The sequence below is a fragment of the Falco rusticolus genome, chromosome 9, assembly GCF_015220075.1.
Source record: "Falco rusticolus isolate bFalRus1 chromosome 9, bFalRus1.pri, whole genome shotgun sequence".
NCBI lineage: Eukaryota > Metazoa > Chordata > Aves > Falconiformes > Falconidae > Falco > Falco rusticolus.
In genome coordinates this window covers 720,345-746,538 of record NC_051195.1, presented here as the reverse complement: position 1 = coordinate 746,538, position 26,194 = coordinate 720,345, and the positions used below count along the sequence as shown (strand labels likewise).

General features: G+C 47.9%; 1 protein-coding gene across 1 annotated transcript in view; it reads right to left on the bottom strand.

Annotated features, from left to right (window-relative positions):
* The window catches only part of STK32C (serine/threonine kinase 32C), a 96,686-nt gene extending 81,212 nt beyond the window's left edge, over window positions 1-15,474 (bottom strand). The window contains exon 1 of the mRNA XM_037400647.1: window positions 15,276-15,474. Within this exon, the coding sequence (XP_037256544.1) occupies window positions 15,276-15,360 (85 nt within the window). The 5' untranslated portion in view covers window positions 15,361-15,474. The remainder of the gene's footprint in view (window positions 1-15,275) is intronic.
* Between the last annotated feature and the right edge of the window lie 10,720 nt (window positions 15,475-26,194).

Here is a 26,194-nt window from a genome sequence, read left to right as displayed (position 1 = left end):
CACGGTAGTGAATCTATAGGGTTAAGAGCACAAACCACGTGGCTTTTACATGAAGGTAACCAGACGCTACCTCAGCAGCAGCTCAGTTAACAGATACTTCCATCATTGCTTATCATCTGTGGGTGCCTAAGAAGCATTTCAACTGCAAGAGCTGCAATGGGGGATACACTTAAAAATGAGGCTTCTTGCTTTTTAACACATATATACTGTAACTCTAGTACCGCTGCAGATACCACAATTACAGCATTTAAGGGTGGTCTCTGCTACAGCATTTCATTCCACTTGAGCACCATAAACCAAATGGCAAAGAAAGAGAAAAATCATGAAAAAGAGCTGCAGTTGTCAGCTACATTCACCTCTTGCCAGCTGGATAGATTAGCACCATGGAAATACAGTTGATGTCTGGTTTGGGGTTGGCTTTTTTTTTTTTAACTTACACATATCAATGAATGCACTGGCATCAACCATGAATTCCCCCATGGCTCGGGAGCAGACCAGCAGTGCTCTGCTTCGCAGGACAGGTCAGCTCGGCACAGCACCCCGCGTGTCTGCCCTGTTCGGAGCACACACAGCTACGATGCCCTCACAGCACAGGGGTCCAAAGGAGCTCCCTCAACGGGCAGCTTTGAAAGAGAGTATGCACTGAACTACAAGAACGGAAAGCCTTTTCTTCTCCGACAGGCAGGCAATTATATATCTATTTAAAAAGCTAACAAGTCCTTTATTTACTTACATTGCGATGTGAGCAGTGTGTGATATCTGCATGTGTGTACATCGTACTTGGAGCTAATTTATACATTCCCAGTTGAGATAGCTTTCCCCACGACAGCCCTGTCAACACAGTGATGATGACTTGAAAACAAACTCTGGATTTTCTTCCCAAGAGCAGCCACCGGTGGGGTTTGCACCGTGTGCGTGGCTCCAGGGCACTATTTTAGGCGCACGGTCCTATCTTTGTCCCAGAGACTCGTAAGCAGCAAACACGCTCCCAAAATACCTTCCGCTGGGATCAATGGATGTGCCGCTCGTCAAAAGCTGCTGCAGCGTTTTAATGCCTGTGGAAACGCTGCTTCTCAACTCAACTGACCTGCACTTCCTCGACACATACAGCTGAAGAGGGAATACGCACCGAGGGCCAGCAGCACCAGTGGCTCACCAAGGTTTGGAAGGAGAGCAAACCACCCCAAGCAAGCTACCGCACCAGTGCTGCAACGCACCGGGCAGCAGCGCGCGGCACCGGGAGCCATCGGCTCCGAGGCTGGAGAGCCCCAACACCGAGGCAGGGCAAAGCGCACTGCTGAGGCTGGGAGGTTCAGCCTCCCTGCAGCTGCCGGCATCCCCACGTGCGGTTCTGTGTTCTGCCACCCATCCAGCTGGGCAAGGCGTTTCACACTGCTCTGGTGATAGAAGGGGCTCTATTTTGCAAATAAGGAAAAATTAGGACCAAGACAACATAAATGAGCGTCTGTTAGTCACACATGCTTGTGATGTAGAGAAATCTGGAAAGGGAAAGAAGAGCCACAAGAGATTCATGAATACTTGAAGATACGTCTGCTGGGGTAGGCTTGACCCCAAGCAGGAGCAGTTATCCCCTTTGGTGCTCCCTGAAGTCAACAACAAATCTGTTCTTTATGTTGGAGGTGTCAGAACAGATTTACTCAGTGGACGAGCCACACTGATGCATCCGAGTGTGCCAAACACTGTGGGGACTGAGCCTGCCCACCCGGTACCTGCAGGAGGACAGGCGGGATGACCATAACAGCGCAGGATCCATTTCAACTCCGCAACAAGAGAGGGGGCCCAAATTCACCGTGGGGATGTCAAACAGAATTATTCTCCAAGTTTAACTTCTCTGAGGAAAGCAGACACCCTATGTCAGTGATAAGAAATCTGGAACACGGATATGTACCAACTCACTCTGGAAAAAAAAATCTGCTAAAAGACTTTGAACACAAGAAAGAGGGAAGCCTTGCCTCTCGCAGCAGCACGCAGCAAGGGCATCACCCTCCCCTCCAGCTGCCACAGGCACCACTGCAGGTGCAGCCCTCGCCCCGGTACAAACTGCAGTACCGGTGCACGCATGGGGAGCAGAGGTGACCCTCGGGAGAGCCCCCCTCCCTGCATGCCACAGCAAGGCACGGCACCTCGAGGCGCTGGCACCCCAGCACGGATGGCTCGCGGGGCACGATCACACCCCCAGGGCACCGCATTCACACAGCGTCGCCACCACCACCGCCCACCCCCACGGGCACCAGGCCGCCATCTGCCTGGCTCCCCCCCCGGGAATAAATCCCCGTGCAGCCTCAGTGAGAGTCAGAGCGGAGCCAGCGATGGAAAATTCCGGATTCGCTGCAGGTGGGAGGAGGAGGACAGAGGCCTCCCAGAGGGGGGGAGGCGGGGGTGCCTTCGGAGGTGCCAAGCTCAGTGCACGGAACAATGCAAACCAAGGCCAGAGGAAACACTGCCTAAAATTATTTCCAAAGTAGTACTGATGGGCAATCAGCAAGCGAATTGTTTATTGAAGTTACTCAACATTTTGATAAACTGAAGCCATTTGTTCTGGTTTTAAAAAAAACTGTTATTTTTTAAATAATTTCATACATAGATCTTTATATCAGAAAGCCATGTAGAAAAATATACAACATGCTGAAAATATTCATTAATCAGTCCCTAAGTTCACCTCGTTGCAGCTGTGCTTGTTTTGACGCCTGCTTGCCATTTCCCTGCTGTGGCATTTAACATGCAATAAAAACCAACTGAACAAAACCAGCAGTGACTGTAAGTGCCCCCAGCACCCTGTTCCGCACGTGCTGTACCACACAGCTTTTATGCTGTCACTGGGTTTTAAGGTGTTATCAAGGGACTATCACAAAACCCTGACACAGAATCATGGACTGGAAGGGACCTTGAAGCCCACCCAGTCCCACCCCGTGCCCCGGGCAGGGCCCCCTCCCCCCAGCCCAGGCTGCTCCCAGCCCCATCCAGCCTGGCCTTGAGCACTGCCAGGGATGGGGCACCCACAGCTGCTCTGGGCAGCCTGGGCCAGCGCCTCGCCGCCCTCACGGGGAACAATTTCTGCCTCACAGCTCATCTGCATCTCCCCTCTCTCAGCTTAAGGCCATTCCCCCTTGGCCTGTCACCACGTGCCCACGTACAAAGCCCCTCTCCAGCTTCTTGCCGGCCCCTGTAGGTGCTGGGAGCTGCTCTAAGGTCTCCCCGGAGCCTTCTCCTCCCCAGGCTGAGCAGCCCCAGCTCTCCCAGCCCGGCGCCATAGCAGAGGGGCTCCAGCCCCCTGACCATCTTCGTGGCCTCCTCTGGGCTCGCTCCAACAGGTCCACATGTTGGTGTCCTAGCAGTAGCTGACAACGTAAGGCAGCTTCCAGATTGCCAGTGGGTCTAACTCCTGTGTTAGCTGCAGCTGGAAGATGGAGAGCTGTGGCCAGCTGGGATGTCTGAGCAAAGCAGCATGGTACCACCATCAGCACCCCAACATGAGCATCTCTTTGCCCATCAGCTCTGCCCAGACACCTGCCTGTATCTTCTGTGCAGCTAAGCCTAAACCTCGGGGACTCCTGAGCTACTCCAAAAATCCCAGTACGAAGCTGACAGGCAGCACCTGTGTTGGGAGGGGTAAGCCAAGCGACTCACATACCGGGGAGAGAAAGCCCAAGTTGCTGCCTGCTCACCAGCTCCCTGTTGTTCCCACCACATGCTGCTTTATCTGCATCTCTTCCCACAACATGGGTTCATTTCTTGAACAGGCATCATTTGCCATTTGGGGAACTCAAAGCATTGTGCTGAGCTCATAGCAACAGCTCAAACCCACGCTGACTTTCCTGGTAGTGTTTATTACTGGTTAAAGGTGCAACGATGTATGAAAGTAAATGAAAACATGTCAAGGTCAGACCCAGGAGGTGCTAGAGTCGCTGAGCTCTGGACACCATCAGAATGACTGGCCAGTCTGCCCACACAGGGATGATGGGGAAGCTCCAGCCCTTATGGAGGCACAGGACCAGCACTAGCTGGTGAGGTTACCATCTCATCCCTGAAGGTCCTGCCAAGCTGCTTTCTGTGCTGGAGGAATCGATGGCAGTTCAGTTTTGAGCAAATCTAGAATCAGGCTTGAATATGAAATTATTGGGACTACTTGAATGTGTATGAATTATTCATCTGATTACCACATGTGGCACGGAGCCTTTAAAGTGCAAATCATTTGCGACCAAGCTTTAGCCTTATTTTCTGTGAAGCATAAAGCACATTTTCCAACAGTGCAAACAACCCATCTAATGTCTACCGTTTCCTGTGTTTCCTACTTTCTGGTCTTGCCTGCCCGTTTCCATTAAGACTGGGGAACCAGTAAAATATCAAGTGAATGTGCAGTGTATGGCTTTCCAGTGGATTATATGACATTTGTTTTACAAGGTAGTTTAGCATGCTACATACCACAGTTTAAAATTCGCAAGAGATGTAATATCCTTCTGACAGCAAAGACGCAGTTGGCACAGCCCAGCCATACCACCATGGACGCACAGCTGCACCACAGCTGGCACAGCCCAGCCATACCACTGTAGACGCACAGCCGTACCACAGCCGGCACAGCCCAGCCGCACCACCATGGACGCACAGCCGCACCACAGGACGCACAGACCTGAGTGCGCTCAGGCAGGTTTTGTTTCTCACAGCAGTGGCCTGTGGGTGTCTGCAGCGTGCACTGATAGGGAACGTCACACCTTGGCAGCACACTTGCCATCCAGTGCTTTAGAAGTGTTTTTTCTAGATCTGAAATAGCACAGAAATAGTAGTAGCAATAAAAAGCTATTTGTGAGATAAAGAAAACGTGTTTCACACAACATCACAACTCCTGAGCTGTGTACACGTACTGTGCTGCTACACATGCGGTCCGTGGAAAACAGATTTGGAAGGATTTTGACTGCCCCTGATGGTCTTGCATGATTAACTGCAGGGGACTTTCCAACTGTATAATTGATTCCATTTTTTTAATAATTGTAATTAGCATTCATTGCAGCCCGCACCTCCACATGTGTTTCACCTAATCCTCGCAGAGAACTGCTTGCTCAGAGGAGGAACCTGAGCTTCAGCCCCAGCCCTTCCAAGCCCCTTCTTTCTGACCTTTGTCAGTATACTCAGGCACTAGAATTAAAAACACACACAGAAATTCTTCAAGTGACCACAAAAGGGGGCATAAGTAAGTACTTATCCACATGCCCTTATACTGAATATCCTGCCTATACACCAATAACATTAAATGCCAATGCTAGGCATTTAATAATAAAGCAGCAAGTCTTGGCTGCTAAGTTCCTAAATACTGCAATAGTTCCTTTCCAATGTAAGTTTCTTCCCAGTTACCACTGAGTTTCCCTGTTCTCTTCCTTTTTCCCTCCACCAGTATCAGAAATTATATATATGATGGCCTTTTGTTCCCACCAGGTATAACCCCTCTAAACGCACAGGATGTAAATCATACACCAGTGTTTTAAGCAGTGATGTCAACTTTTTGTTTGGGTTCTTTCTTTGGTTGTTTGTTGGAAGGTGGGGAGCATTTTTTTGGTCGGGGAGTTAACCTGAAAGGAATAAAGAAAGAAGGAAATATTTTTTTCTGAGCAAAGGCAGCTGTGTTTTCCCTGGTACAGACGGCACAGAGATGGGAGTCCCAGAGCAATGCACCTGTGCCTACAGTGCCACGCTGTCACAGTTGCGCTCTCACCCACACCACTCTGCTTCAGAGCTACTCCATCCGCTTTCTCCAGTGCTCCAACCTGCTGCAACCAGCATATTACCCATATAAATATAAAAGATCACTTATACCTTTAGACAGTTAGGCTGTAATACAAAAGCCTTGGACAATAAGGTGACTTTCTGTGTTGGAAAAGCCTTTTGCAGGTTAACCCGAAAGCTGCTCTGAGCACCATCCACCACAGAAGCCCACCAGCTCTCTGCTGGTGCCACTGAACCAAATAAGTGTATTTTTTGGAATAATAAATGAAAATTATCAGCTTTCAGAACAGTCAGCTGAGCTGTAAATACATTACATTGCTGTGTAATTTAATTACACAGCACGGCTAACCACCATTGGGGTTTGGTGCGCAGTCAAACCACCAAGCCGCCAAATTCAGAACACCATTCAGCACCTGCACTCCTTTGCTAGTCCCAGCACTGGAAAAGACCCTGAACAACAGACTAGATGTAAATTAGCACATCAACATTCACACACTGTCGTCATTGCTTAGCAGTATTCAGAGCCGTCTGTTCACACACACCTAAATGCTTTTAATGTTCCATAACTGTCACCTGAAGTAATTTAATTCCTAAAGAAAAGCAAGAGAGGGAAAGAGGACACCGACATTTATCTTTTACTGTTAGGAGAAGCTAAGCCACTCATGAGCTATCGCAGCTCTCTTTACTTCAGGGAAGAAATGCCAAACCAGCCATGGTCGCTCTCCCCAGTGCACACCTATCTACACACGAGCACACTCAGCATCTTGGATTTACACACCCTCCGGCATCCCTCTGTCACTGCCACCACACTCCACGTTACTTCTCTGCAACGTCACACAACAGGAAGTTATTATCCATGACTGATGTAGGTGCCTCATTACGGGATCTGAGGACAAGGTGGTAGAAACCACACATTAACAAAACCCACAGCTGTGAAACACTTCACAGACCATTGAATGACACTGTGTTTGAAGTTGTGGCTGGAGAGCAGGTCCATGGAAAAGAACAGGAAAAGTCATACCTGCTTCTGCATTTCTCAGGCTGACTGCGAACAAGAGGCTCAGTGATGTCCCCTGCCAGAGCACGCCCAGATGGGCCACACTCACGGGGACTTGGTCGTGGCCACAGTGAGCAGAAAGCCCGTCCTGACTGGGGAGAAAGCGAGCATCACTCAATTTCAGGCATTCCCACACAAAATAAACTGATATTTAAAAGGAAACCCACGTTATCGCCCAAGCTGTGTGAACTGGTGAGCACACACCACACCACACATGCCTCCTCTGGCCAATGCGCTGCACGGTGACCCCCCAGCCCAACCAGCTGTCGGCACTTCAACCAGCTTACCACTTCAGAACCCAAGTTCCACATAATAGAAGTACCAAACTGCAAAAAGATAAAACTGTTTTCATTTCCGGGGAGGTTTAACTTGTCAAGTGACACACGCTGACATGTTGCCAGCCACAGCACGAGATGGCCTTGTGAGTGCCTTCACAGCCAGGCACTGACGGTGCAAGCTCTCCTGGCCGGCAGCTGCTGGCGCTGGTGTGTACAAGCGAGCTGGCACCATCAGCTCCATTTCCTTGGACCTGTACCCTTGGAAAGCACAGCTGCAGGCATCACTGGGAATGCCAGCAGAGCTGGGAAGGTCACCACGCCAGCACCAGGAACGTGGTCAGTGAGGTGTTTAGACCCCTAGCAGCGTGCTCCTGCGTGCTTTTCTGAATTCACAGAAAGCCCATTTCAAGTCGATTGTGAAGACTGTAGCCTTTACAGAACAGACCAAGTATTAATTTGGTCAAACATTTTACTTGAACTGTACTTCCAGTAACTTTGTTCTTGATTGCCCTTTTCCCTCCCTATCGCTCAAGCATCCCATGAATTGCTGTGGGGTTTCTTAATATTTTCTTACTTTGGCTTCATGCAAACAGCCTCAGCTGCCCTCAGGGTTTGTTTCACCCCCATCTCCTCTCTTTAAACCTCCCATAGACACATGAGTCCCCAAGGCCTTGCAGGACCTTTCCTCCCTCACCTCCAGAAGGTGTTTGGGCTATTCCTACAGAAGGGTGGATGTGAAATCCCCATCCAGCGCTGCTCGGCACCAAGGGGCAGGCCATTGCGTGTGGGTCCTGTGGGACAGAGCATCCCCCTCTGGCTACGTGCCCGATGAGCCAGACTCAAATGCATGGGGGCTGGGGAGCAGCGGGGAGGAGGAGGAGGGTTTGACCAACCTGGCATCAAGAGCCCACATCTCCCCAGAGCAAACGAGCGCTCAGAGGGAGCCGGCTCTGTGCAGAGCTGCTGCAGCCCTCACCTCCCTCCTGCCTCCCGGCAGCACCGTCCCACGCTGCCGGACCTGGGAGGGTCGGCTGGGAGCTGGTGCCTCTGCAGGCAGAGAGCTGGCAGAAACCTGGCAGGCTCAGCACGGATCAGTCCCTCACAGGGACCTCCTGAAGGGTGCAGTGACCCCAGCGGTGCTCAAACGCCCACCCCTTGGGACCCCCCCACCTGAGGGCATCACCAGTGCCTGCGCAGCCTGTCCCTGCAGAGGACCCTGCAGCCCCACTCCCCAAAGCGGAATGGCCACCTGGATGCTGGACTCAGATTCGGAGAAACAACATTTGTCAGTGTCGTGGTCTAACCAGGACACTTGGCCAGGTCTACTATGTGTGCTGGACCTCCACAAAATGCAAAAGCAGGAAAACTTGCACCACGCAGACCCTATTGCTGGGCTGGCAGCAGGCATCGCCTCCACACGCATGCCGGGCATACCTACAGGACAGATGATGAGTGGGAAGGGGCCAAGCAAGGAGAGGGCAGAGCAGCATGAGCATACCCAGCCCCGCACAGCGCGGACCCCATCTGCACCCCTGCTAACCGTGAACCTGTAACATAGGAAACAGCAAAGGAAACGTGAAAACACTGCAAGGATTTGAAAAAACAAGATAGATAACAAAATGCTGGGAATATGAAATGTCCAGTGGTCATGCATACTCCATCCTCTCTACAAAATGCAGATCAGTTTTGTAAATAGCTGTAAATCAGAAGATTTAAATACCTGTTCTTAAGCCAGTGCGAGTGAAAGATAAAGCACGGTCTTAGGTGAGCAACAGCAATGGTTCTCCATAACTGCAGCTTTCACTGTTCAAAGGGAGACATTTTTTCCCTTGTCATCAGTGGAATCCAGAACGGTTTTTCTTCAGATTTCTTTCAGCGCTACTGAGAACAGACCACGGCCTTCAGTGTAGAGAGTGACAGCAACGTTATTAATTATTTCTGAAGGAGAAAGCAAGCCAGTAACCCAAACGTTGCACATATCACCATATGCTTTCATGACTTGCAGTTGCTGAGTTCTCTGGATTTACCTTACTTCTGCATTACATGCCACATTGAAAAGCTTCACGTGCGGAGAAGTTTTCAATCCTGAGACTGAAGAAGGAGCATCGGCTGTGCTGGGGAGGCGGGGGGCAGCGAGCGTGTGCCAAGCGCTTGTCTCTGGGCAAAGCACACAAAAAGCCACGGATCCGGGGGAAGCAAGAATTAAAGCAAAAACAAAGCACCGCTGACAATACTAAACACAGCTTTTCTGACACCTCCTTGTAATTCCCACTCCCTCCTCCCCCCGTTAACTTATTAAGCTACCACTTCGATAATACATAAAGGCTTTTTTCTCTTGTTTTTAAATAACAGGGAAAGGCATCTGTGCTCTCAACCCACAGCCACCCAAGAGTCAGGCTATGAAAAAAGTTTGCCTTGCAATCTGATCAGTGATTACTTCAGTAAGTAATTTGCACAGCACAGAAGGTTAAAACATCTGTATCTGATCCTAAATAAACAGTATTTGGGATCCTGTAACTGGCTTACTGGGCAGGGCAGCCCCAGCCCCCAGGGACCAGGGGACCCAGTCAGGCCACGGTGGCCACCCCGCAGAAGAGCAGCACCTGGTTTATGACACATCACCTTCGGAGAGGGAGAAAAACTTTTCCTGGTCCCTGGCTGGGACTGTCCTGTCTCCCAGGGCCCGTTTCCTGGCAGCGCAGTGGGATGCCCCCAGACCTGGGGCAGACCTGGCAGGAGGCGTTTGGGCTGCCGCAGAGATAAGAGACACGTGATGGGGTCAGGCTTTGCTCCCCATCCTCTCCACATCTCTGTCACTCCAACACCTCCAACAGCCTGGCAGCACGCCCTTGTTTCCCCAAAGGTCCCGACCCCTGGAACAAACAATTACAGGGAAGAATCCCGATAGGAAAAATTAAAGCTTGGCACTGTGGGGAATGCTGGACATCTCACTCCCATTGGATGGGAAAATAGGAAGTAAAAGGAGGAATGTAAACAGCTTGCCAATCTGCGACAACTGAACTCTTGACTTCAAAGGGATGCAAGCTGACGATGGCACATGGGTCTGAGCATCCTTCCCGAAGCCGCAGCTGGTGGCACCCAGCACCCAGAGCACCCAACCAGTGCAGGCGCAGCAGGAGGTGGCTGCAGGGTGATGGGTCAGAGCAAGAGGCAGGTTTGGCACCAACACACAGGGCTCATTCTCTGTACATCAAACAGCTCCGCAGACGAAGTGCTCCAGTTTTCGCTCACCAGATCAGCAGGGTGAGGCAGGAGGGATGCACACTCTGGTGTGTGTAACCCTACAGCCTGCCAACACATGGTTTGAAATTAAAATGGGGGTTATTTTAAGCACGATCCCCCAGGTTCTGCAGCTTCTTGCCCGTTTCCATGGGGACGGGCGCTGTGCCGCGCAGCTGCCGAGGCCGCCAGCCTCCCGTGGTCCCGCGAGGATGAGGCTGGTGGGGAGGCAGAGTGGGACCGTCCCTCCAGTGCTATTCGGGCTTCAGGAGCCCCCAGGGCCCAGCACATCCCTACAGCTGGAGCTCTTCAGCAAACTGCACAGCTAGGAAAGCAGCATCGAGACGTGTAACAGTTTTCCTGTTTCACCACAGACACACATTTTTACAGAACAGCATTTCTCAGCCTGGAAACTTGCAGCGGGCATTTGCAGAGCAGCTCTTTTTTAAGTTTTAGACCCACATCTGCCAACACGGGGAGATCGACCACCACAGGCAGGGCCGCACACGGGGTGGTGCCCACAGTCACAGGGCCAGCCTGGAGCAGCAGCCTGGCCCCAGTGAGGAGGGGGCATGCACCCCCCCGCAGCCCCCCAGAGGGGCTTCTCTCCTCCCCGGCACCCCTCACCCTGCCAGGCCGCGGCCGGCCGCCCTCACCGCTGGGTCCGTTTGCTCCCAAACTCCAGCCTCCTCCCAGCACCAGCCGCGCCACAGCACTTCAGAGACCATTCCCTGAGAGGGGAAACCAACCCAGCCATGGCGCTGCCCCTGCCCCAACCCCACACACCTCTGCGCCAGGCTGCCTCGCTGGCCAAACCCTGGGCTGCAAAACCGGGAACCTGGTTTAAAAAGTTGATTTTGATGCAAGTAGGATAAACCCAGCAGCCTGCACTTGACCCCCTTAGAAAAAGCCATCTGCACACTGGCAGAGAGTCAAATAAGGGAGTGGTAAAGAAGTGATCGAGAGACAATACTAATCACGGTGAAAGTAACTGGGCTGCAGCATTAGAACCTTGTAAATCAGCTGGAAATCCAATTCAGTGCCAGGAAACAGGCAGAAAGCCCTCAGACCACTCACCTCGGTGTAAGCGAAGGAAGGAACAGCTCAGCAGAAAGCAGCAGATGGCTTTACATATTCTCATGTATATTTACATACACTTTTTTAGTAAGCCACTTCGATTCAGGAGAAGCCACAACCAAAACGCACTCTTGAAATTCCTCTGTAGATATAACTGCACATACAGATGCATCATGCTGTGTTTTCCCCCCTCTCTCACATAACACAACTGTGGGCACCACTAATAGCACCAAGTGTAAGCGTGCCTTGTATTTCCTATTACTCAGCCTTGTTTCCCAAGTGCCAGCAATGCTGCTAAAAGGTTTTTTTAAAATATTTGGGTTGAAACATTCCTGTTGGCTTCATAATGACAGGTTTTCACCACTTAGTATAAAAACTAAAGTATATTAAAAAAAAAGTATAAAATCAATTTCAAAAAAGAAAAAAGGATTGGGGTGTCAATAAAACTTGTTTGGCCATTTCCTAGAAAAACAACACAAAAACCTTTCTGCCCACATGAAAAACAAACCCTGCAACTGCCATGCTGAGACCTTCCAGCACTCTGTGCCCTGCTGCGGAGAGCCGATAGTCCACAACCGGCAGCCAGGCAGCCGGCACCCGGACAGGGCTTTCGTCTGTGCTGGCAAATTCACTGACCAAGTAAGAAGCTTTTAAAAGGTGCTTACAGGTATAAATAAGAAACCCTAAAAGGCCTCTACAGACAAAGGCCTGTTTTTCCTGATGGAAGACAGCATGCTGTGATAATGCTAAACCTACAAGCCCACTACAATTCACCTTGGCTTACTGAGGCCACCTTACTCCAGCACGCTGTAACTCTGAGCGCTCAACCTTGCAAGCCCTTCTACTCTATTACTTTATCTTCTTCTTCCCATCCTTTTTACATCTTTCTTCCCTTACTTTTTTTTTTTTCTTTCCCGCCCATTCATTAACCTTCTCTGTTCAGAAACAGGGTACAAAGTACCTCACCAAAAGGCATCACCTCGAGTTCACACCCAGCCAATGCCTATGCAGCAGCTGCTGAACACGCCAAGGTTTCTGTGTAAACGGAACCAGCTGGAGCCAATGCTCACAAGCCAAGGGGAACCACTCTCTCACGTACCAGGGCTGTCTGGAAGCACACACAAAACACGCAGACCCTATCCTTTCAGAGTCAGCTTTTCCTATTAGTTGAATCCCAGCTCCAAAATGATCAGAAATATTTCAAAGGTTGTATGAGGAAACACGAAACAGCTCGGTGCACACACTGCAGCCAAGCACAGCACCAAAAGGGTGTCAGAGGAAGGCAGGTCCCCCCACTGCAGCTCAGACACAAAGGACCAGTGACAACTGGCCTGCACCCGGCTTCACACTCGAGAAGGTACCTGAACCAGGGGGAAAATGGAGGCCCCATGAAGGGAAGCAAGGAGGGCGCAGGATAGGTGTTCCTCAGGCACGACTCTCCAAAGCACAGCTCCACGCCGCCTGCCCCTGGATGGACAGCAAGCCAGTGCTGCGCACAGGCTGCACCAGTACTGACCCGCTCCGGGCTCCATCCCTGCCGAAGCAATGAGTTCAGTCCCAGCATTAACAAAAAAAAGATGCTGAAAGAAAGAGAGGGCTGAGAGAAGATCCACAGGACAGACTCAGGAATATGAAGTTTACCCTCAGAGTCATGGACTCAGAGAGCTCAATCCACACATCACACCGACACAGATGTTGGGTGGCCGTGGTCCCAGCCTGCTGCTGTGCCGAGAGAGGGGTGTGGCAACAGAAACTCCTCCGGTTAATTGAGGTGAGATCCAGCAGCAGGATGCTGGGGTTCAACAAACGCAGACTGGAGAAAAAAAGACGATTTCTAACTGTGAGGTTAACTGCAGATAATCCTCCAGGGCAGGGTGTTTTACACCAAGAGCAAGGACATTTACTGCCCACCCCTAGGAAACCCACCATGCTCTGGCTTTGCCATGCCACTTTGACCTGAGGCAGTGATTCAGTAAAGTCTTGAAACCAGCGCCAATGAAGTCTGGCAAGAGGACTGTAAGGGTTTTCTTGACTCAAAAATCATTTACACATTTGGAATTTGATTTATCTCAGGGTAAATACTGAGCCTTGTGTTACTACTCACTAGGATAAATGGTAACCTTCTATTTACATACACTCAGTCATAATTAAAAGGGATTAACCATTGGATTTAGACAGTCAGGCTCATTCTTGTATATCCATCACAGGGAACGACCTATGGCTAAAATTTCATATACTAACCCATCTTTTCACTTTTTTTTTTCTTTTTAAATTTATTTCACTTTAAATTGTCATCACTAGTAAGTCTTCCACATTGTCACACACAAAACCAAAGTATTAACTGGCTTCTTTATGTAAGAAAGTTATTGGAATGTCTTAAAGAGATCTCCATAGCAACCATGCCGTGCCAGTAAATATGAGTTCACCAGAACAACATTGTAATTGCTCTGAGCACACACTAATAAGCCATGATGAAAAAGTAGGCAATATTAAGAAAGTAATGTCCTAATAAGTCTCCACTATTGCAAAAGTGCTGCTTGAAAATACCATATGAGATGTTATCAGGGTTTTGGCAATGATCATTCACCTGCAAAGCTCAGTTTCCCTATATTGGCTGTATACAGGCTCAGGTCAGAATGAAATGCTTTCTGAATTATGTAGCAAAGCTGTTCCTGCTGACCCAACATATCCAAGAGGAAATGAGTTTTCCACTCTGAGCACAAAATTCTGGTAAATCCCACCAGAGCTGCACACACCCGGCAGGCACATCGACCCCAGCTCACACACACCGTCAGCATGGAGGGCCGGGGCGGGGGTTGGATGGGTTTTGCAGTTCCTTCCAACAGCAATGTCAATGTGCATTTCAGTCACACCACAGCACACGCCTCGGGCAGCGAGCTGGCATTCAAACAGATGTTTTCTCTACAGTTCCGTAATAAGAGATGCAAGAGTTAACAATTTAATGTTATACTCCAAATTGCTAATAACACTTGGTGATATCAACTAGCTACTTCTCCTGTAAAAGTTTACGTGATGTAACACGCCTTTCGCTGTCAGAAGCGGCACAGTCTCGGGTCTGACCACCCTCACCGAGGGGATGCCAGCAGACCCAGCACGCACGTAAACCTGAAGACTCGAATTAACATACATATCTAACTCCAAGTTTATCAAGTGCAAAATTCCAGCACCCCAAGCACCTGGGGAATTTTGCCAGCGCTTGGTTGGTGTCCTAGAGCCAATGCAGTGTTTTGTATGTCAGGATTGCTCCCAGCCACCCACCACCCTGTCTGCCGGCCTGACGCCTCTCCAGAGTTGTCCCCCACCATCAGTCAAAGTTTCCTTCCTTTGGTCCTCTGAAATTTCGCCCTGCATCCGAGATGTCTAATGCATCTGTGGTATGCATGTATGGTGCATTTATACAACAAACTTGTGTTTTGGGAAACAAACCCCAAAGCAGCCTTTCGGCAATGACAAGTCGCTAAGTTTGATGGACGGCTGCACTTGATCTTGGTTTGTTAAAGCCAGAGATTACCCTGCAGATTGAAACTTCACTGCTACACTGGCGCCTCACTGCCCGCTTCTCAATTATCTGTTACCATACCAACCACCGCCCCGTTTCTGTGGGCTGACCCTGCGCCCCGCAGGGAGGCCACACCGGACCGGCACACGCGCCCCCGGGGCGGGGGGCCGACACCCCCCCACCCTCCGGGCCCGCACCGCGCAGCCCCGGCACGGGACGCGCTGCACCGAGCAGAGCGGGGCTCTACAGATGTGAGGATGGGCACCCCGTGGCTGGGCCACCCGGGGCAGGGTTGGGCACCCCGGGGCTAGCCCACCCGGGGCAGGGTTGGGCACCCCCGGGGCAGGGTATCCCGGCCCGCACTCACCGTCCTCCCGCTCGTCGAAGACGGGTCTCTTGGAGGAGGAGGCGCTCGCTCCCATCCTCTTCTTCCACTTGCCCCAGTGAAACATCGGGGCGAGGCGGATGGCATGCCCTGCGCGCCGCTCCCCGCCGCTCCGGCGGCTCCCCCGGGCGGGACCAACCGCCGCCGCCGCCGCCGCCGCCCTCACCCGCCCCGCGCCCCGCCGCCGACCGCCCGCATGGCAGAGCCCGGCGCCGCCGCCTGCCGTCCGCCTGCCCGCGGCGGCTGCCACAGCGCGGCGCGGCGGGGCCGAGCCGGGCCGGGCCGGGCCGGGCCGGGCCGAGCCGAGCCGGGCCGGGCGGAGCGGAGCAGCGGGAGCCGGGCGGCCGCAGCGCCGGGAGGCGGGAGCGGGAGCGGCGGCGGGGCGGGCCGGGCCGCCCCCAGCGCAGCGCCCCCGGTGGCAGCGGGAGGGCGGCAGCGGCGCCCGCAGGTGCGGAGGGGCCGGGGCGCGGGACCCCCGCCCCCTCCCGCCGCGGCCCCGCCCGCCCTGGCGCCCGGCCGGCGGGTCACGGAGTTGTCCCGCCGCCGGTGCACAGGGCTGTGCGGGGCCGCGCCGCGGGGCTCCCCGCCGTGCGGTGCCGTGCCGTGCCGTGCCGCGCCGCCCCGGCCCGCCCCGCCCCGAGCCCGAGCTGCCCGCGTCCCTGCCGCCGGCCCGGCCCGGGGACGCTCCGCTCCGCCCCGCCGCCCCGGCTCGCCCGGGGCATCCCCGCTGCCGCAGCCATCTCGCACGCGCCGGTGATTTTAAACTGGTCATGAACTGGTAGTGAACTGGTAATGAACGCCGCGGCCGATGTGGCAGGCGCTCAGGTGCTGTTACGGCCGAGCCCTGACCGGCACTGGGAAAGCACAGATCGTTCGTCTTGTGTGAGTCACTAGGACTCGCCGCCGCGTCTTAACCTCGCTAACGTGAAGGCAGCCACATTGGTTTTTATTCAACTATTGTAACAAAGTAAGGACTTGATTTCAGTTGGTGGGTAGCTTGGGCAGGCAATGTTTTTCCTGCACAGAGATTGCGCAGCGTTTCAGAACCGGCCCCACCATGGAGAGCCTTATTCACCGTGTCAGGGGATGTTACATGGGATGTTCCGAGGCAGAGAAGACAACCAAGCGTCAGGCTGGTGGTTGGGCCTGAGCAATGGCCGCGCTGGCGGCCTCACACAGAGGCACCGCGAGGAGGAGGGAAGGCCCCGAACGAGATGCTCCACTGCCTCCCAGGAACGGCAGCTCCCTGCCACCCTCCCTGCCATGCCACCAGCCCCTCGCTTGGCTGGGTGACACTTCCAGGAGCTCTCCAAGAGACAGTAACTCACATGCCTTGTTTTCCCAGAGTATCTCTTGTTTCCTCCATAAACTAACTACTGGGCCTGCAACCTTCCTTTCAAGTAGTGAGGAGAAAAGTGTGCCCTGCAGCCGCGGTCGCAGTGTGCCAGCCCATGAATAGCCAAGTTTGCAACAGTTCTGTTCTGCTGCACCAACTGCTGGCACGCATGGAGGGCCAGCTCTGGTGGGGGGCCTCGTGCTGCGTTTTTGTTCAGTGCAGTACTACCTAATGGAAGAGCCGCACTGCCGAAATGGTCCATGTTTGTATCGCACTAGCTCTAGAGAGTTCCTGCACTTTTGTTGGTGATAAAATGCAGGATCGCCACAGAGCTCCTTAGTAAAAGAATTGATCCCAAGTCACTACAGACTCTGCAGAATGCTGTAACATGCTCATGATGCCATGCTTTACAGCTTTTTGAAATGAAATGTCTCATGGAATGTCTAATTAAATGCACTTCCCAGAAATAACTAATGTTAGCAGACCACATCAGAACCATTAAGGTGAGTGATGGCTCTTTAGCCATTCTATTGTCTCTGTTCCACTATCACTAAGTACTTTCATAATTTCTGAGATGCCACTTCCTAAGTTTCAATTTAAGATTTATGCTGTTTTCTTTCATAGCATGTTTTGAAATGGGTATGTTAGTTATTGTACTCTTTACAGAAAATTACAGGAGTTAGTCATTATTTAAAAGAGCCTGAAAGTTGTAAAAGGATTACAATTTGAGGTTGCATTTTAAGAAGAGTTTTCCAAAGGCGAAGAAAAGCTCTTAAAGAATATTTCTTTGAGAAATCAGAAAGAATCGCTCTCAAATAATAGGATAAAGCACTTTTATATCAGAAAGTAATTTTTGCTTTGTTTAAGGGATAGTTTGTTTTTAAATACACTGCAAATCTCTGAGCTAACAGCTTTCACTCGCCTTTACATTCTGCAAGAAAAGCATGAAAGATGCCATTAAATGGCTTCAGTCTGTCTGCCATTCAGTTGTCATTGTTCTCTCATTCTCCACTAATATTTGGACAATCAAATCGATAGCACAGAATCATGGTCTTTATCTGAGAGGTTTGCAAGACGTGGTGTAGGAAAAAGGAGTGGGAAAAAAAGGATGTGATTGCCCTAACACCAGAGGAGGGTTTCATTCCACAATATTTCTTGATTCTTTTACTTGTGAAATGGAAGATGATACAGCACGGGGCTTTGTTTAATTTCTGCTTCATTAGAAATGTAGTAAGTAGTTTTACCTTCACAAAGGTAAGTTGAATGGGAGACAAATAGATGACCTTGTCAGTTGGTTTGCGTTGGTTTTTTTTTTATTGCTATTCAAAGCACTACTAAGTGCTGCTCAAAATTCCTGATAGTAATACAGGCTAAGTAAAACTAGGTCCTCTCATTTATTCCTGCTTTCCAGGAAGTCAGCCACAGGCACACATATGTGTCCTAACAAGCACCTAACAAATCCCAAGAAAATTATCATCCTGCTGTCATCCTCATGACGAGGTCTGCCCGTTCACAAGGCCTGTCTGTTGCACAGCCAAGACAATGAGAATTTTACTCTGTTTTTTAGGAGAAAAACTGTCCGGTATTTGAACCCATCCATAACTACAGGGGCTTTTTTCTACTCTGAATGGAAGAGCAGGAGCTGCCCTGACAGCTACCAGGAGTTTGGCCCTGTGCTCATTACTCAGCACAAGAGCCACTGACTTCTCTTTGGTGTTCTATGGAAAGAAGGGGCTTGTGTTTGAAACCTAAGCCCTGTTTCAACTAAATTATAATACTGAAACTGTCAAGGAAAATGTTATCTTGAATAGAAAAATGGATGAGGTTTATCATGAATTGAATTGGACAGTTCTTGTCAGGTGTAAAATCATCTGGTATTTGCCCTCTACTCTGATTTTCAAGAGGATATTCTTACTCTAAATACCAAACCTAGTATTTGGACACTGTTGTGCCATGCTGGTGCCTTTTAAACTTCCACCAACAAAGATGATAGAACCAAGAGTTAGGAGAAATAGAGTTTAGAAAAGTTCCTCCAGACTTCCATGGCACAGCAAAGAATCTGGGCCACTAACAGTGGTGTATACTAACAGCCGTATATTCTCCTTGGAAATTATGTTTTGTTTATCTAAATTGTTCATTATATTTCAGTTTGAAAAACAGTATATTTGCTTGTAATCTTAAATCATATCTAACAACATCTGAATGATGAAAAGGAGAATGTGTTGGAGGGGAAATGAGAGACATACGAACATTGTCTTTGGCAGATGTGTGGATGTAAAAGGGGAGAAAACCACCACTGTCATTAAACATGGTGTTTGTTATACAGGCTCTAAGTCATGTAGTGGTGGACTTTCCTTGAGCAAAACCACCACAGCAGCTCACTTCATTAAGGAAAGTGCAATTTGTATTTAATATGCAAATATTTAGCACAAATGGTATTATATGAGCTTCTCAATTTTCAATATTTTAACACGACTGCAAAAAAATGCTAATTTATTTAGAATTGTAGCTCTGTCTACTCTTGAGTAATTCAGATGTTGTCTCCTCTATACCAACGGAAATTGAGAGAAGGATGCAATGCTCACTGTCTCAGATCAGTCTGGGAACCAGAGAATGCTGGGTCATGATTGCCCATGCAGTCATTTACAATGGTGCAAAATTAGTGCCAAAAATGCTACACTTAGTCATCCTGTCTTCTCTCAGACAATAGTATTTTCTCTCACCCCAGTGCAATTGTGCTGGAGGTTCAAACAGACACGTCTTGATTATTTCTGTAGCAGAATTGTATTAATTTTTGACTTTTAAACTTGAAAACAGGGTTCCCTTTCTGTTCAGTGGGCACTCGTGTCTGATACCACTATTCAAAACCAGTGTAGTAACATGCCCTGAAAGATGTCCAGCCCGTCAGTGAACAATTGCACATCAAGAGTATCAGCGCAGCTTCCCCACCACACTGCCACAATTACAGTCACCTTATGAAAATGTCCATTCAGTAATTACTACTAATCCTGCAGGACAATAAAGTAAAACACAAAAACTGCTCTATAGTGGTCAAATATAGGAAAGGGAAAGGGAGAGAATATTCTGCCTTCTTACATAGCCTGGTCTCTAGGGAAACAGAGACCCACTTTGTTTTTGAAATGAGGAAGTTTAATTAAAAGCTGACTTTTACAATAATTTATTCTTCATGACATCTTTCGATGTACAGCGTAACTCCAACTACACCTCTAAGGGCGAAATGTGCAAGCTGGGTGACCAAAGGGGTTATTAGGAACAGATATTCCTGAAACCACTAATAATTCATTACACTTTTTTTTTTTTTTTTCATTTTTTCCTCTTACATTTTCCATTCTTCTTTTTGTGTTTTGTATTTTATTAAGAGACAATTAGGCCTTTTACCAGTGAAAGTCTTGAGGATACTAATATGCATGTCTCTTTGTCCTGGAAACTGTTAATATACAACAGATCTGATGATTTTCTCAAATCAGAAAAGAAAGAAAAGCTGTGAGAAGATTCTATACTTTCTAGGGAAAGCAGGAGAAAAACCTTAAGCAAACCAGAACTGTTGTGGTCCATAGCATGTACAAAGTCCATCCAGTCCACCATCCTGCCTGACGATAGCTACCTAATGCCGGGTATTGGAGGGAGGGGATTGTACAACACCTGCAAAGCAGACCAAGATACAGGAATCTGTGCTCCAAACTGGGTGTCATCCCACTCTTTTATTGTGCAAATGGAAAAAAAAATCCTGATTTTTTTTCCCCTGAACTTTTCTGCATTTTCCCCAAATTTTAAACCTGAAGCACAGCCATATATATTGCACTTCAAGGCGTATGATGGTGGAAAATCAGCTGATCAAAGCATACATGACCACTGACAACTATAGATAAGATGCTATGTAATAGCCCTATTGCAGCCTTGGAAGGATGAAGCTTGCATGACTGTGTTTAACCTGGATGTAAGCAGAGACTTGCAAAAGGCAGAGAAACCACTCTTAGGTTTGGAAGAGTTTGTCTTTTCCCATCTGTGTTTACTTTTGCATATTCTCTCTTTTCTCTGGGATTCCAAGAGACTGGAGTTTTCTTTCATTTCACCAGCCATGAAATCATCTCTGACTTTATGGGATTACATGCGCTGAACCAAACTCATCAGGTTTTCATATAGTCAGTACCACCTATGTTGTGTCTCATCAAAATCTCACTGACATTCAACAGGCAAAGCCAGCATGCATTCATTTAACTGGGAGAGGTGATGCCTGTTCTAATTTAGGACAGGCCAAATAAATTCTTTATGAAATTCCAGGATTATTTTTTTAATCTAAGGATTTGTGTTCAGGAATTATTTCACCCATTTTTTCTCAAACACCTCAGTTCTGCAAGTGAATGAGTATCCTTTGAGGAATGACTGATCATTCTCATTCCCAGGCACCATGAGCTGTATATTTTATATCATGTCAAAATGAGTAGGAGGACAACTGAAAATAATATTCCAATTTTTGTTTGTTAATCTCGCACTTCAGTTAAGCAGTATGGATCCTGCAGTTTACCTCTTTATGCTGTACTCTACTAGTATATTACTTACGGTTCCCTTTCTGGCTTTTTACTGGTTGCATGGAATGGTGATTGTTTTCTTCTTTCATCACTGTAAATCAGGATCAAGTATCAGTGATATTATCCTGGATAAACCCAGTGTAAATAAAAATAGAACTGCCTGAAGTAGCATTACATTCTTTATGGTTATCTGTTCTCAGTGAGCTGATGATAATGGTTTCTAAACAAAAATGCTACCAATTATCATAAAACTGCAAAGGAGGCAAATATTATAAGACACTCCTAATTTAGGCATAGAAACAAGGGGGGGGGCAATATACCATGATATTACATTCCTGTTAAAAGCCCTATACAGAATATAACAGCTGTAATTGCAACGTGTTTAAGATGATGAAAGGAATATTGCTGAGATTCTTAAAATTCACGTCTTCATCATCAAGAAGAAAGCCTACAGAGAACAGCCTGTTTATTTTTAAAAGTTCCTCTAAAAGAACACATAATTCTTTCAACAAACATTACATAAGGGGAAAATTTCACATATTTTCCTATCATTAGTGTTTCTGTAAATAGTGCCAATTCTGTTTTTAAAGATGCTAACAGTAATCACACTCATCCAGATCTTTCAAAGTCCGTTAACACCACCCCAGTTAACTAATAAGTGTCTCCTATTCAAATCATCTGCAGTGGCCCACAGTAAGCATGAACAGGCAGGATCAGCTCTCTTGCAGCCTTAAAGCTGAAAGCTTCTCCAGACTGGTAGAGAAAAGGGTTACCCTTTCATTAAAGTGATTCCATGGGTGCCAGCTGTGGTGCAGAGGGATTACAGCCTTTAGCAGCAGGTGCTCCAACCCATGGAGTGATCACAGCACCTGCCTCCCTCCCTACACAGCTTCTTCCTCCCAAGCCGTTGAGGCCAGTGTATGCTAGTTCAGTTGCTTATTTCATTTTAGCCTTTTACAGTATAAAACATATAGCCTGCTTAATTTTCTGTATACTGCCATGCTCTCCCTTGCCTAATCCTGGGAAAGAGTGATACTATTTCTGGTACTGTCTGAGCAATTCAACCCTTAAAATTTTTGGTGATATCTGCCTCCTTTAATTTTTTTTGTTTGTTTTTACTTTCATTTCCATATCTGTTCACTTTTATGCTTATGTTATTTATTTATTTAGGTTACCCAAATGTTTAACTAAGAAATTAAAAACATATGTTACTATATTTTAATAAGATGCATTCTTAGAATTCACTCATCTTGTCCTTTCACTTATGGGAGTATTAAAAAAATCCATATAAAGCTATAGAGAGTAGTTTTATATAGAAAGCAATGACATCTCTTGTATTATTCAATGGCTTTTACCTCAGAAAGATGGGGAAAAATTTTGCTTCCTAACTTCTCTGAAGTCAGCTATAAGTAAAATTTGTGTAACGTAGGTGCCTGCCAATCTGAACAAGCAGCTGGGCAGAAGAGCTTAACACTTGTCTCTGAAGCTTGGTTATCAGTTTCAGCTTTGTAAGGTGATGCAGCACCCTTCAAGTCCACAATCAAACAGTTCCTCTACATGAGCATCTCTGGCACCATTTGTTCTGTCACGCACATCACTCTGGGAGGCTGTAGGAAGGTGCTGGTGGTTATTGACACACACAATAGTTAATAGTGACAGCGCACTGTAAGGAGCCCAGTTTTGCTTCCCAGTGCCCCTGGGAGGCTGATACACACGAAGAAAAGCCCACTCAGGCTATTGCTGTGTGGTAGGAGACAAGTGGCTGCGATGCTTTAGTGCCAGGGCAATGCAAGATGATGCACAGGGGGAAGCTTCCCTCTGATCCAGGGGTGCTGGTGCATTTGAAGGGCAGCATCTTTGAAACCAGGACTAGGGAGGAAGGACAGCTGTGATTCAGTGGCCACCCTGGAATATTTGATTCTGAGCCCTCTAAGCAGAAGACTAAGCAGTGCCCAAGCTTTTTCTTCTCAGAGATTGGCATATTTTAAAAGAAGAAAAAAAATATGTGATCCACTCAAACAAAACATGTGACACTTTCCTTCTTGCCCAGCAAAACAGCTGAGTCCAAAGATGGAGACCAATACATCTTTGGAGATAACCTGGCAATTACTTTGGTCCATCATAAATGATGTTAGTGTCACTGCAGCTGAAGGATTAAAACCCACACCCTAACACCTAGAGGAAATTCTTTTGATGTCCAAACAGGCTCTATGTTTGTTGAAAGACACAAATGCAGGTCTTCAGCAAACCCATGCAAACTCTTGGCCATCTCTGTTCCTCCTTGTTCTGACATCACTTCTCTGTGAAATGCTGCCACTACAGTGATTGTTTCAGATGGAGACCTGACGGCATTTCAACACGCTGGGTCAAGAACCTCCCCAAGTCTGGATAAAGCTGTACTGCAGCCTGCCCTTGGCATATTTCTGTGTGCACAGCAGTTGCATGGTTTTCTCTTTGTACATTCAATCCCTGCATGGATTTTGCTTCTAGGAGGGAATTCCCAATGAAAAAAAGCTGAAACCCTCCTCAGCTACCCCCCAAGATCAGAAATAATCATACAGAGTATTGCTTGTTTACTATCTTGCATGCAAACTTTAATGATACTTTTGTTGTTGTGATTGTATTTGTAAAGGAGTTCCTTGGGTATGGAAACTGGATGTCCCAAAGAGCTCAAAGGCTCCAGGGGCAAGCCTTTAATGTACAACTCACAAACAGTTCAGCAACCTGAAAGCGGCAGTGACCAACCCAACAGTGGTTTGTGCAGTGAAATATGCACAACAGCTGCTGCTTTGCAACTGAAGCTTGTAACTCTCACTTGCTAAAGGTAAATAAAATCTATTCAGGGATATATTTACTGAATTTTGATCTATTATTTCTTTTTGCCTTCTTATTAGGATAAAATCATCCTAGATAGTGATATGTTAAAGAAATGGTATTATGTTACTGGGCTGATGCTGAATAGAGAACTCAAGCTTCAGTGAGGAGGCTGAACTGAAACAACTAGATGTGAAAAAGGAGCATTGAAAGTCCTGTTTTAAGATGATTTATCTAAGTTTGGTATCTTTCCAGATTCACTTTCTCTCCCTGAAATGCCCATCAAAATGTTTCTCCATTACTGTTATGCTGAGATCAAACCTAGCCAAACTAATGCCCTCCTTAATTAATGGAATGATGTTATTCGTTTCAATCCTAATGTATTTTCTTATGTAATCTCAAATAAAATAATCCTAAAATGTTTTTGGTTTTGCATAAATATATGCAAAGCAATACTTCTTTCAGTGCAGCTTTGCCATTGATCCATTTTTAATTTTCGTAAATTTTGCCCTCTGGTTTATGAATACTACTTATAATTAGGATTTCATCACCTAAGTAGCCTCAAAGCAAATCTATTCCAGGAAAAGCATAATAAAATTACTAGTCATTCTGCTTTTTGTTAAAATCAGGAGTAATAGCCTAATTAGTAGAATGTGTATTTTGAAAGTGGAGTTGCATTCAAGCTGAGGAGTAGGTGCTTTGACTTATTCAGCCCAGGTGACGGTGTATTTTTCAGAAGCTTGAGGCCCTGTAACAAACCACATGTGAAGATTTAGGCCTATTTAGTAATGTGCAATTAAGCCAACTGTTCCCATGAAAATAGCAGTATCGTAGTCACTGCAAGACAACAGGGTTTTTTTTTCAGTGTTCAGATTTCCTGTGAAATGGGAGTTTTCAAGGTTCAACATGCTCTACTACAAAATGGGCTCCTGTCTGGATAGTCTTTGGAGGTCAGAAATTCCTAAATGAGGGGATTGTTTGAGTAAGCCAAGGTGAGAACAATACTAAATGTAATGGAATCAAAGCTTTGCACTAATGCAGTATCTCTGGCAGTTTGAGATGTTTCAGTCTCCAGCTATACTTGCTAGAAAATACACTGTATTTGCATGGGATCTAATAACAATATTACCTGTTTGCCTCAAAATATTATTGCCAAGGCTGTGTATTTTGCCATATGATGGTTCTTGCAGTTAGTGAGATGCTCTTTCCTACAGCGTGCAAGACGCATTTGAGGTTACATACTGTAATAAAATGTGTCAGCTTCTCTTTTATCAATACTAAAAGAAAGTTTCTGTTAAGGAAATTGCTTCTAAAGGAATCCCACTGAAATAACTTTTTGTCATTTAGTTTAATAAGCATGGTATAAGTCAGCCAAAAAAATGCATCTAAACTTTGAAATTAATTTCTTGTATTTTAAACCCTACTAGTGCTACTGATCAAACTTGGTCAGGTCACAGGGAACATAATTATCTAGATTTGTAAGATTAAGTACTCTTCATCTCCCAGTGATGGATTTCTACCATCATGCTAATTAAGAACATATTTTATTTCAGGCCAATACAGCCCCTGGCTAATCTCTGTGTTACCCCACTGTGCAGAGGCTTGCGGGGATGCTACCACTGCGGCAGCAGCCAGCGACTGCCGCCATGGGGCTGTGTGACAGGCAGGGCTCTCCTGGAGGGCTGCGGGGCTTCCCAGGCTTCAGGCCTTTTACTCCAGATGTACCTACCCTGTGACATTCCCAAACTGGGAAACCTGCAAACAAAACTGCTTAATTGGAGGGATATGGTGGGCACGGGCCCTGGAAGACAAACAAATAGTAATCATGGGAAACGGGGGGGGGGGAAATGTTTTACAAGCAGTCCATGGGTGAGGCGGAGGAACACCATACCTGGGAGGCCGCCACAGGCACGGGCTCCCTCTAGCAGCCAGGGGAGCGATGCCAGCACCGGCCCCAACTCGCGGTGTGCTGGGGAGCCCGGCGTGAGCATCCTGCAAGGCTTGGGCCAGTTCTTGAATAAACGTGTTTCTGTTTAGTCCCTGGAAAAATGATGTAGCACGTATTTAATTCCATGTGCTGGAAACACCTGGCTGCCGCTTTAGGCAGCATGAGGGGGTCCGCTATAGTGCCCGGCAGTGACGGCCCTGCCAGGCCACCAAGCGCCCTGGGTTCCCCCGTGTGCCGGCCGCGGTGACCCCTC